Source organism: Nilaparvata lugens, chromosome 2 (genome assembly GCF_014356525.2).
Source record: "Nilaparvata lugens isolate BPH chromosome 2, ASM1435652v1, whole genome shotgun sequence".
Taxonomy (NCBI): Eukaryota; Metazoa; Arthropoda; class Insecta; order Hemiptera; family Delphacidae; genus Nilaparvata; species Nilaparvata lugens.
This window is the reverse complement of record NC_052505.1, coordinates 45,199,837-45,213,031: the sequence shown is the minus strand read 5'-3', so window position 1 is coordinate 45,213,031 and position 13,195 is coordinate 45,199,837. Positions and strand designations below refer to the sequence as shown.

Here is a 13,195-nt window from a genome sequence, read left to right as displayed (position 1 = left end):
TGAAGGGATGAACATTTCACTATCACTAACACCAGCTTCAAGCCATCAATTCACAACACAAATTTCACTTCACTAACTCATGCGGTTTTGTTCTTTTGAGCCTCCTGACCAGATTATCAACATCAAGCAGCTGGATTGCCTCTATATTGTCGTGCTGGTGGAGTCTCTCTTCATGTTTGGCCGCAAAGTGCTCAATAACTTTCGTGACTGTCTCCAATTGAAGGTCGCGGTGAAGATCAGCATTTCTGATGTACCAAGGAGCGTCAACAATATTTCTTAGTACCTTATTTTGAAATCGTTGGATAATTTGTACATTGGATGGTTTAGTACAGCCCCAAAGTTGAATGCCATAAGTCCATACTGGTTTCAGTAGCTGTTTATATAGTAGAATCTTGTTGTATATGGACAGCCTGGATCCTCTTCCCAGCAACCAATACATCTTTTTGAATTTAATTCCTAGTTCTTCCCTTTTCTTCTTGACGTGTGCTTTCCATTTGAGCTTGACATCCAGCGTCATACCCAAATATTTGGCAGTATTAGCATGTGGAATGACTTTCTCATTTATATAAACTGGAATTTATTGAATTCTTTTATTAGTAAAATTCACATGTACAGACTTGGTATCATTTAGTTTAATTAGCCAATGATTTGTCCATGTGTTTACTTCATTAACTGCTCTTTGTAGCTTTTCTGTAGATTCCTCAATATCTTCTGCGACTGAGAGAATAGCAGTATCATCTGCAAATGTAGCTATAGTGACTCCTGCTGGCTTTGGAATGTCACTAGTGTACAGTGTATACAAAACTGGTCCTAGCACATTCATTGGGGTACACCAGCTTTAATTTGCCTTAGTGTAGAATATTCATTATCCAGCTTCACTCTGAAATATCTCTCGTCCAGGTAAGACTTCAATAATTGGCTATATGCTGTGGGTAGGACTTGTTCTAATTTATGGCACAAGCCTTCATGCCAAACCTTGTCGAAAGCTTGGGCAATATCTAAGAAGATAGTAGAACATACTTTTTTCTCCTCAAGGCATCTTTCTATTACATCTGTTAGTCTGTGTACTTGATCAATTGTTGAATGTTTACTATGGAATCCAAACTGGTGAGAAGGTATAAGTTGTTTATCCTGTAGAATTGGTTTTAATCTTGCCAACAGTAATCTTTCAAAAAGTTTTGATAGTACCGGTAAGAGTGATATTGGTCTATAAGAGGTTACTTCATTTAGTGACTTTCCGGGCTTAGGTAGCATTATAACTTCGGCTACTTTCCATAAACTTGGCACGTACTTTAAACGGAAAGCTGCATTGAAAATATGACTCAATTTCACAATTGCTTTTCTAGGAAGATGTTGAAGTATTTCTCCTGTTATGAGGTCATATCCGGGTGATTTCTTCTTCGCCATATTATTTATTTCTTTTTTAACTTCTCTTGGCGATGTTGGAGGGATATTATCCAAAAGTCTTGGCTGTATGATTACATTTATTCCATCATTGAGCACTCTATCATCATGAGGAGTAAACAAAACCACTTTTTCCTTACTGCTGTGAGCCCATGTTCCATCTTCTTTTCTTATTGGTGCCACTTGTTCCACTGGTCTCTTTATATTCTTTGTCGCTCTCCATAGTGAGTAGTTGGTACTGGCCTCATTACTTAGTTCCTCCATGTAAGTGTTAATCTCTTGCTGTTTTATTTCATGTATTGCTCCTCTCAAGTTCTGTGTAATTCTATTCAGTTCTATTTTACTTCTTGGATCTCTTGTCGTTTGCCAGACGACAGAAGACTTCTAGTTCTTCTTCTTTCTGCTATCAGCTCTCTTACTACTTGGGGGTAGCAATTACCTTTAATTTTACTCTGAAGTGGGGGAGTGTTTTCCCATGCAGATTGTTGAATGTTCGTTACAAACTCTTGTACTTCATTTTCCAGCTCTTCAGTCGTTTGTAGAGATGTGTCTAAATCAATTTTATTTTCTATCATGTGCTTTAATGATTCTATGTCTGTATATTTATTTATTAGTTGTGGTGCTCCGGGTTTTTTCACAGCAGAGCTATGGATTGTAAGGACAATTGGTGAATGATCGGAGTTAAGATCAAATTCTTCCTCAACCTCTATAGTGTTGGGTGATATGTACTTTGTGATGAAGAAGTCTAACAGGTCTGGGATCTTAACTCTATCTGTTGGCCAGTAAGTTGGCTTCCTTGTCGAATGTACTTCGCAGTTGTATTCATCGACGGCCAGTTGTAACTCCTTCCCTTTGGTTGTGGTTAGTCTCGAGCCCCATCTAGTATTCTTCGAGTTGAAGTCTCCACCGATGATGAATTTTCCCGTGAAATTTCTTAAAAAATCACTGTAATCTGGTTTCTTTAAGCTGAATCGAGGAGGGCAGTAGACAGCTGCGATCGTTATCATTCCACTCGAATGGCATGTAAGTTTCACTTTTACAGAAATCGACTGGAACTCTTGCAATTCTATTTTCTTATACTAATGATGAATTAATTCTTCTTTAACCATCACCGCACTTCCTCCACGAGCACTGTTCTGGGGATGTACTGCATGATATATTTTGTAACCTCTCATTTTCAAATATGATTGCTTTGTGAAATGTGTTTCTGAAATTAGGCAAACATCATTTTTTTGTTCAATTAGAATTGCCAATAGATCATCTTTATGCTGTAATAGACCATTGGCGTTCCATGTCATTATTCTAAATCTACCTTCCATATTTCTTGTAAGTGCTTTCTTTCACTGTAGTATTTTCTAGTTTTTCTAGTCTAGAAAGAATTGTTTTATTGAATTGCTCCTGCCTAACTAGCTTTTCAAGAATTAATTGGAGTTGAGAGGCTATATTCAATCCTAAATCTTCACCTAAGCTCTGGGATATAAGTTGGGTTTTCTCATTTATTTTGTTAACTGGGACTTGTTTTACTCTATCCGAATAAGACTGATTCTCAATAACTAGAGCATCTTTTAATACCCTTTGAGGCACAGTAGTTTTATTTCCCTCGTTGGTTTTTGGTTGTTTCTACTTATTCCGAAGTGCTTGCAGTTCTTGTGCCACTAGACACCCTTTATAATTAGCTGGATGTTCCATTCCACAATTGTTGCACTTTGCTTTTTCTTCTTTTACAGCTAGTGGTAAGGTGGGGACCGGCACATTTCACACACCTGGGATCTTTCCTACAATATTTTTTAGTATGCCCCCAGGCTTGGCAATTTTTGCATTGGGGTAGGAATTTCGGCTTCTTAATTGGCACAACCTCAATTTTCATGCCCATGATTGCATGAATTTCATAAATTTTATTAATATTCTCTGAATTATCAAAAGTGAGCATAAAAATTGGAAGTGGTTCTTTAGTCTTCCACTGCAGTATGTTTACAACATCCAGAATTTTAAATCCTTTCTCTTGAAGTTCTTCCTTTATATCACCTGGATCGCAAGTGCTATGCAATTTCTTAACAATATACTCTAATAGGTCTAGTTTGTTTGTTTCCAAACGAAGACCAATTCATATTTTCTTCGTTCAGCACTGCCGTAGCTAATCTGTAATTCTCCTCTGTGTTAACATTGAGTTTTAGACTATCATTATTCAGTAAAGTAACCTTGTAAGAATTTTTCTCCATTTTTTTATTTAGAATCTTATAAATAACATGGTAATTTTGAATATTGTATAATATGATGGGTGGTGGTTTCAAAATTCTATTTGACTGTTGATTGTTGGTGGAAAACTGTTCATTTTAATTTTGAAATTTTGTTTTTTCTTTGCACAAGAAAGTATGAGTATTATTATTATTATTATTATTATTATTATTATTATTATTATTATTGCGTGACTGTTAGCAAATAAGTTGAAGTATTTGACTCCTGATTATTTGCACAAACAGTACTAATTTCTCCTAGGATGCATTTTTAAGATTTCATGCTAAAGGGGGCTCCCCCGGGGACAATTGGTTGGGCAAATTTGTCCGGGTGATCAAATGAACAGCTGTAAGTTAAATAATTTATGAACCACTTCATTAAGCATACTAAACGCTCTAACGCTGAACGTGTTTTGCTAATAATTGACTACCACGAAACACATCTTTCATTGGACGTTTTAGAACTTGCTTTGGAGGCAGGTGTGGTGATACTAACCTTCCCCTAACATTGGATTCAACCATTTATGCATCTTTGAAGACTTATTGCAACCAAGCAGTTGAAGCTTGGCTCTGTAACAATGCTGGCAAAACTTTCTATATATATTATATTTCTGAAGTTGTTGGACTGATCTTCCCTAGAGCTTTTACTACAAATATCATACACGGCTTTAAAAAGCCTGGAATATACCCATTCGACAGAAACTCATACTAGCAAATTCGTTGAAGAAGCTATTGAAATATTTGACGTATCAAACATAGTCATCAAATTACCTAAACCTACAGTATTGTCAGGTTCCTCAAGAATGCTAGGGCAAATGCGTTTTTCTATTTAAAACCACCATGAGTAAGGTACTTACTATAAGGAATTTTATCTGGAGATGATAAAATAAAACTACTATGATAAGAGGACTAGTGGATGTGCCTGGATGTTGTAATAAAATGATTTATATTTTTTATTTATGAAATTTTATCATCAATAATATCAAAGTATTATAAAGGTTATAAAGTTGTCGAAATTTGTTTACCAGAAACAACTGATTTTTGATAAGGTGTTTCATGGTGAAAAGAAACACATTATATCTTCAAAGTAGTTTTGAAAATAATATGTTTAAGCAGTTCTCCTTCTAGATATAGAATGAACAAGCCAAGAGCCCAATTACAAGCCATCTTGAGCTCAGAAAAGATGTGCAGTTTTTTTTTAATAAGGTCTCAAAGTTGAGAATTGTTTCTATTCACCCCATTTTACGGTAACTAAGTTCTCTCTTTCGTTTCCTCTTTCTCTGTTTTTCGAATGATTCTTATACTACCCATACTTGAACACTAAGCTCAAACTTACTTATTACAAACCATAATTTTGAGAAAAGTGATATTCAAAAGAAAAATTTATTTTCGCGATGTTTTCAATTTCAGAGAAGTTAAATTTCCTTTTCATCCTTCAACCCTGAAACATTTTTAGCACTACTGTAATCATCGGGGATGATATTCTACATACAATTCTTATGTTGAATTAGAAATTTGAGAAAATCGCAATCTTAAACGAATTGTCAACGCTATTATTTCTTCAGATGGAGGGCCAAGTATCAACGTATTTTAAACAGACTATACGTGGGCGATTCAAGAGCTATGGGAGACATACATATGCTGCTCTAGACTTTAGACGACTCAGCAATCGATTTAGCAAATTATGGTCAACATAACTTATGTTTACATAATATATATCCTCTCAAAATGTATGGATTCAGGGCTATTCATTTTATAAATAATATATAGCGCCTACAAATTATGTGGCAACAGAATAACGAAAAGTAGACTTATGGCTACGATAGCGAGTGTACATAAGTTATGTATTGACTCAGCAACCGAGCATAAAACTCGTTGACCTGTTCATTGATTATGTTGAGTTTTGAACTGGCTTCTATCATTTTATTATCATATTATTTATCTAATTTAAATTGAAAACCAAATTCGCAAACTACTTTGAAACCCTTCTGGTATACTGGTATATATTATTTTCAGTTCATCATTGATAACTACCGAATTTTTTTTTCAACTAATATTTATGTAGTAACCAACCCTGACTGTCCAATGGTAGCATTCTCTGCTCAAAAAAATCTTTTGAGCCCATCTACAAGCAATTCAATTTATAAAAAATATATGATAAGATGATTTTATCTCAGGTTCAACTGACTACAATGTCATTTGATTATGGAACTAGTCATTTTACTGACATTGACTACATTGATTATGGATCAGACTTATTACTCACACACCAAAATGTAAACCAAAATTTATGGAAATTCAACTTGTTGTATGAATAACATTACAAATCCCTACAACAATTTGTGTATTACTGCTGTAGCACCAACTCAACGGTAACAGATTCTATACGACCCAAACAAATCATATTAATCTGAGAGTTCGAATAGATTTTTACATAAATTTGAAAAACACAAAGTCAAATTTTCTTTGTATATGAAAGCAGAAAATTGAATTGGAGATTTTATTATTAGGTCACCAAGAACACCCTTATACAGTATTTCCCATGGCTATATTTTACTATTCATTCCAGCAAACAGGATATTTTGCATGGGTAGTTCGAATACACTGAAAAACTGTGAAAGTCCAAAGCTGAGAAATGTTGTAGATATTTATCTCAATTCAAACAATAGGTGAATCATTATGGAAATAAAATACTCAGCAGAATGGCAGACAATTCATAAAGTGCAAAGTAAAAGATTCAGTAGTTAACACCAACTTCAATTGAAAGTAGAAGTGTAAAAATGTAAAATGTGAATGGAAATGGAATGAAAATTTAGACTATTCAATGAAGCAAATAAACATTAGATTGGATGAAAATTATCTAGGTTCATTACCATTGAACATTTACAAACGATTTCTACCTTGATATTGACAATCAAACGGCGTATGTCAGTTTTCTATACCAACAGTAAAATCGCCACCTACATCACTAGGCACGTCTCTAATGAATTCTTATTCCTGAACAATATATACTGGGAATGATTTTAAAGAATACAGTGGATTATTCAGAAGATAGTCTCTCAAAGTATTCATAGAAAAATTTACAATATTTTATTGTTGTCCATTTGGAATTTCCAAATTTACCACATTTCCAAATCACTTTTTTCAATTGACTTTCATCTTACCAAGAGAATAAACAATAATCTAGTTCGATATAGGTACATAATAAAAAAATAAATTGTAATTAACAACGTTCAACAGAATATAAATTTGAACAAACGATAACAAGTTAAATAGAATGTATTAGGAAACGGTACAGTTCGATTGTTGGGTTAGTTGGTTGGAATGAGCAGGCTGCGGCGGCGGAGGTGTCTCGTCTGCTGACTCGGCAGACTGCTGCTCGGTGGGCGTGGCTGAGTGGCTGGCAGTCCCTCCACCACCCCCGTCACTGGAGGTGCGCGACCGAGGGGGCGGGTGAGGGTGCGGGTGCGGGGGGTCGCTGGCCGGCGGGGTGGTCGAGCGCTGCTTCGTGGCCAGCAGTCGGTTCAGCATCACCACTTGGCTCTGGATCACCATCATGAATGGCTTGTAACCGTAGCTACAAAAAACAATTGTAAACTGAAATAATTATGACAGGTTTTATAAAAAATTAAGCAATTGATTAGACAACAGAAACACATCCCGCAGTAGTCAAATTCATTTTTTCACATTATACCACATTGTATGAGCTCCAACAGTGTATGCCATTCAAATGGTTTTACCTCCATGAGGGGAATAGGTACTCTTCTACAACGTGTAGATCCCAACATGATATGGAATGAATAATTAATTTCAAAGCCCCAACAAACGTTCAACTCAATGAGAACCGGGGAAATCTCATAGCACTCTCTCAATGAAAATAGATAGAAGGCAGCCTATCTATCCAACTATCTATCAATGAGTACAGACTTGCTTCCACCAAGACATCTTTCAGGGTCTCAATGAAATTAACAAGACTAACAATATTCTTCAGCAATTGAAAACTTTCAGTCACATATAATGTGGTCCCCCCCCCTCCAGCAACTATCAAGTAGGATACTGGAGGGTAGTCATTTTAGGTCTTGTGTTGTGGAGTATTAGTGTAGATTGTTATTTTCCATGAATTAATTTATACTCTAAAACAAAAGATGCAATGAAGGGCTGAAACTAGCAATTCCAATTGACGTTTCCTGAGAATCGGTTTACATGAGACCCTATGAGAAGCTCCCTGAATCCCTCTGATCGCCTTCTTTTGCTTCCGAAAAATCATCTGGAGGTTAGTTTCACTGCTATCCTAGAATAAAATACTGTATCGGATATAAGACAGAAAATAGCTATGATAAACAATGTTTTTGCTAGCTACTCTAGTTATTTGTTTCAAGGCAAAGGTAGCACAGAATAGTTTGACATCAAGTCAAACGACTTTGCTCTCAAATGACTATTCCACTTCACATTCCTCTGCATCTCCACTCCAAGAAATTCAACGAATTCAGTCAAATAACATTCATCTCCCGTTCCCGAGTATAGAGTGCCACCAGTACTTCAAGCGCCTCCAACAATAGTATTTGATTTGAAAAAAAAATCGAATGATCCTGTCGAGAGCGGAAACTGCTTTCTCTTTTACTTCACAATCATGTTGGTAGTATTGTCTGAGGGGCGTGAGAGGCGGCTACAGCAGGGAGGCACTCGCACTGTCCTCCTCCTCCTCCCTGTCATTTTCAAAGAGATTTGATAATAATTAAAAATATTCAATAATCCATTTTGTTACATATTTTCAGATTTTATTACTATTCTTAATAGTAAAATGTCAGGAACCATGGTATCAAATTTGCCGCTGCCGCGGGCGATAGATGTTTGTTACAATCAAGCAATAGTATGGTTCCATGTGGCAACATTGTACAACGAGTTTGTACAGGCTGAAGTGCGTGGACACGAATCCGTGCGTCCCATCCAATAGCATTGAGTCTATGTAACAGTGTTTACAATTTTGCTATCATATTCTACAAGCTAAATATTGCTCGTTGGGAAGCCGGGCTTTTCGCGAACTGTTAAGATTCTGACCTAAAATTTTCAGAGCAAATTCATAGTGTACGGTTCCGTGTTCGAGACTTACAGAGAATGGTTTTGAATGTTATTTTTGGAGGTGAATATTCATATGCATTTATTTTAATAACCTTTTTAAGGCTAGACCAGTGAATGGACTTGAAAAAGGGGGTGTGCTTGCATTTTATCAGTCCAGTCAATACAGTCAAGGCGGTTTGAAATCATGCATCATAAGTCAAATTCTGTTGAAAAATAGAAAACTCATCCTTGAGTGTACTTTTAACAGTTTTTCACATACTTACTTGATTTTAAAATTTTATCTGAAGTATTTCGCAAGAAAGGCAGCTTTGAATATGGTAATTGGTCATTCTTGTGCATTGAAATACTAGTTAAGTACACTCAAGGATGAATTTTCTTTTCACAAGAAAGACAGCTTTGAATATAGTAATGGTCATTATTGTGCATTGAATACTAGTTAAGTACACTCAGGATGAATTTTCTTTTCACAAGAAAGGCAGCTTTGATATAGTAATTGGTCATATTGTGCATTGAAATACTAGTTAAGTACACTCAAGGATGAATTTTATTTTCACAAGAAAGGCAGCTTTGAATATAGTAATTGGTCATCTTGTGCATTGAAATACTAGTTAAGTACACTCAAGGATGAATTTTCTTTTCACAAGAAAGGCAGCTTTGAATATAGTAATTGGTCATTCTTGTGCATTGAATACTAGTTAAGTACACTCAAGGATGCATTTTCTTTTCACAAGAAAGGCAGCTTTGAATATAGAAATTGGTCATTCTTGTGCATTGAAATACTAGTTAAGTACACTCAAGGATGAATTTTCTTTTCACAAGAAAGGCAGCTTTGAATATAGTAATTGGTCATTCTTGTGCATTGAAATACTAGTTAAGTACACTCAAGGATGAATTTTCTTTTCACAAGAAAGGCAGCTTTGAATATAGTAATTGGTCATTATTGTGCATTGAAATACTAGTTAAGTACACTCAAGGATGAATTTTCTTTTCACAAGAAAGGCAGCTTTGAATATAGTAATTGGTCATTCTTGTGCATTGAAATACTGGTTATGTACACTCAAGGATGAATTTTCTATTATTCGACCGAATGTGACATAGGATTTATGATTCTGAACCGCATTGACGAGCCGAGAAGAATTAGCTGTAGTACGATGAAATCCGATGATTGTATCAAAAGCTATGTGTGTTTGGAATTTTGATCCTTGCGCGCGATCCTTGTATTCTTATGCGCACCTCTCCACTAAATTAAGTGTATCTAAGGGGTGATTCTCATAGAACATGATCTTATGAATTCATATCATTGTGCGAAATCTCAATGTGATGAAAATGGAGTTGGTTATGAAAGTTGAAGCAGAAACTTGATCTTAAACTTGTTTTTCAAAATACAAGAGCATTGTTGTCAGGTGTACCTGGAAATCTTTATGAGATAGAGCGCTCTACCTGGTCTCAGATTGTAGAGCACTTAATTACGCCCAGAGGGATTATTAATTATACAATCAAATGGTAACAATCGGAGGATGCTGTCATCAAAACCTGAAATTCATCAAAATTGGCTTTTCTTAAAAATTTCACTCTTTTTTGAAAAATTGTAACTCAGCGCTCATTGAAGATAGAGAGGTCTGAATGATCTCATTTAATTATGCATTTCATAATAAAAAAAAGGCATGAGCGTTTTTTCTGTCCGTTTACAGGGTTTGGCGGAAATACCTAAAAACTGGAAAATGAACCGAAAAAAGAGGTTTTCGAGCCACTCTGTATCTAGCATAAATAAATTTTGCATGTCAAAATTGGTTCTGGACTTCTATTATGCATCCAAACAATAAATGAAAGAATCAGAACTACAATACAATTGTAAGCATCAATGTATATAGTGATTCAACTATATGTAATTTCCTGTGAATGTATTGCTTTAAAAAGCTGCACTGATTTGTAAATGGTGAGTGGATAGTGGATCTGCTTCATTTTCATAATAGAGAACAGATAGCATTTATGTTAACGTTTCCTATTTTTTAATTTACATTTTCTGGTATATGACAGCATGATTCAAGTAAGTACCGTATATTGAATACTGGAACCTGATTGGTTAACACAAAAAAGCGTTATTTTATGTAGCGTTTCTGTGGTCACTATTTCAATCAAATTGGAAATAGGTAGTGTCCCACTTGAGTTTTTTGGTCAGAGCCGCTACTGGTCTGCATAAAGAATAAGGTCTGAGTCAATGTTATGTGAAAGATCATTGATAGAGATGTTAAGATGAGATGAGATGAGATGAGATGAGGTGAGATGAGGTGAGATGTTGGGTACGGGACCCAGGATTGACCCTGAGGGACCCCACATACAGTTCTCTTCCAAAATAATACCACTGCCTCGCCCTTTCCAGAGATATGACCTGAAGAACTTGACTGTATTTCCTGTAAATCCATAGAAATCCATTTTTTCAATAACAAATCATCGTCGACCATGTCAGAGGCTCAACATTAAAGCCAGGAGCACTCTGATATCCACCCAGAGTCCTCAACACCGCCGTTTGCACAAAAAAATACTATATTTGGTTGATAAAACCTTTGGTTGACGAAAGCCAAACTGCTTCTTATGAAGTATGGAATTACTTTCTAAAAATACAAAAGGTGACCTTCTAGGCCTTTAAGAGGATTTCAAATAAATTCAAATGAAAAACATTTCTTCATAGAAAAACTATTGTGATGAATTCTGTTCTGGTTTCTCTTTATACTCGATAGTAAGACGTCTATATAAATTAAGACATGATTGAAGTAATCTCAATGAAATGTGCATTACCATTCAGTAGCACTCCATTGGATCAAGGCGATGATTCCTTCTTTTAGCCTATTTATTGCTTCATAAGTTTGATCTGGGCTCCGAGCGGCTATAGTTGTTGTTCGATGGACCGCCATCGCGTCTTGCAGGAGCACGGCTATCAGTAGTGACCATTCCAAACAACCGGCTTCCAAGAAGATTTGCAGCAAATACCTGTCAACATTTTTTATAAGACCAGCCAAATCAACTTCAACATTTTTATAACAAACTTCTTATTAAGATATGTTTTAGTTCAATCAATCAGTTAAAAGTCATCTAATATCCGTGAATATTGGAAGCAAAAATAAAGGCCAGTAACAGTTTTTTCACCCCAGAAAATTATTAACCCATACGTGAAAGTTGCCCGAAAATATCCATAGTACGCTATTCGAACTATTCTCTGGTCCACTCCCCTTATCGATCTTGATATTGCAAACCCTGCTGTAAAGCGCCTTTTTACCACCTGATCAATGTGATTTTTCCACGTCAGTCTTACATCAACATTGATTCCTAAGAATTCACATTTTTCCACTGGCATTATACTTGTTAAATCTACAGCAGAATTTAAGTTAATGGGAATGTCTGAATGGCCCATATTAAAGCTCATATAGGATGTTTTCTTCACGTTTTACGTTGACTGTTAACTCATTAGCCTCACACGACTCCTTCACATGCACTTACTTCTCCTTCAATTTTTAATTCTTTAAATGTATCATCTGTTAGTAGAAAATTAGCATCATCAGCAAATAATACACTGTTTACGTTTGAGGGCAAATTTCCGGGCAAGACATTGATAAACATTTAAAACAATATTGGGCGAGTATAGTTCCTTGTGGCACTCCTTTTTTAAATTGGCGGATTTCTGACCGATATATTAAGTTGATGATCTCTCCATTTCTCCATTTTTCTCTTCTATCTCAACTAATTGAGACCTTACACTAAGAAAAGACTTCAGCCATTCAAAAGCCATTTTTGGGTTATGTTGTAAAAGAAAACATTGTCACCAATAACGTGAGTTGTTAAAATTATTTGATTTGCAGTTTCTATAAATGTAAGTGGAGGAAAAATGTTGTGAACAATGTTGTGTTGGAGTCTGTAAATACATATGACTGCATATTTCATGTGTTGAATTATTGTCACCTCAAAATCAACTTCACAACCCTGCTTTAACTCCAGTCTCGTAGCTGATATTCCCTCTCTGGCATCGATTGCTAATCCTCCCTCGATAATCTCTTTCTACACATTATTACAAAGAGATTGATACCATTCCCAAGTCTGTACCTTCAAGGAGTCATGAGTTACACGATTTTCTAATTATTGGGATTGGCATTTGATGAAAAAAGCGTGTTTTCCGCTGCAAACAGTACTTTTCTCTCTTTTTCCGATGACGCTCCAGCCGTGGAATATGGACTTACAGCCTCCAACCAGATGTCATTTTGAAGCTTTAGGAATATACTAGAAAACTGTATCAATAACACTAGTGTATGTCCACTGCGAATACATGTACAGGGTGGAAAGTGAAATATTGTCCCCGAAAAATGTATGTTTCAAGTTTTTAAGTTGAATAAATCATGAAAAGGGTGGTCGAAATGAGTCGATTCTCTCGAACATCATATTTTGGTTGATTCTGAACCCTCTGTTGGTAAAACCAATCCGATATCTCT

General features: G+C 35.7%; 1 protein-coding gene across 1 annotated transcript in view; it reads right to left on the bottom strand.

The window, feature by feature from the left end:
- Positions 1–5,082: 5,082 nt before the first annotated feature.
- The window catches only part of LOC111044892 (guanine nucleotide exchange factor subunit Rich), a 75,190-nt gene continuing 67,077 nt past the window's right edge, over positions 5,083–13,195 (bottom strand). The window contains exons 21-22 of the mRNA XM_039420095.1: positions 11,514–11,705; positions 5,083–7,215 (exon numbers count right to left, since the gene is read on the bottom strand). Of these exons, the coding sequence (XP_039276029.1) occupies positions 6,921–7,215; positions 11,514–11,705 (487 nt within the window). The 3' untranslated portion in view covers positions 5,083–6,920. The remainder of the gene's footprint in view (positions 7,216–11,513; positions 11,706–13,195) is intronic.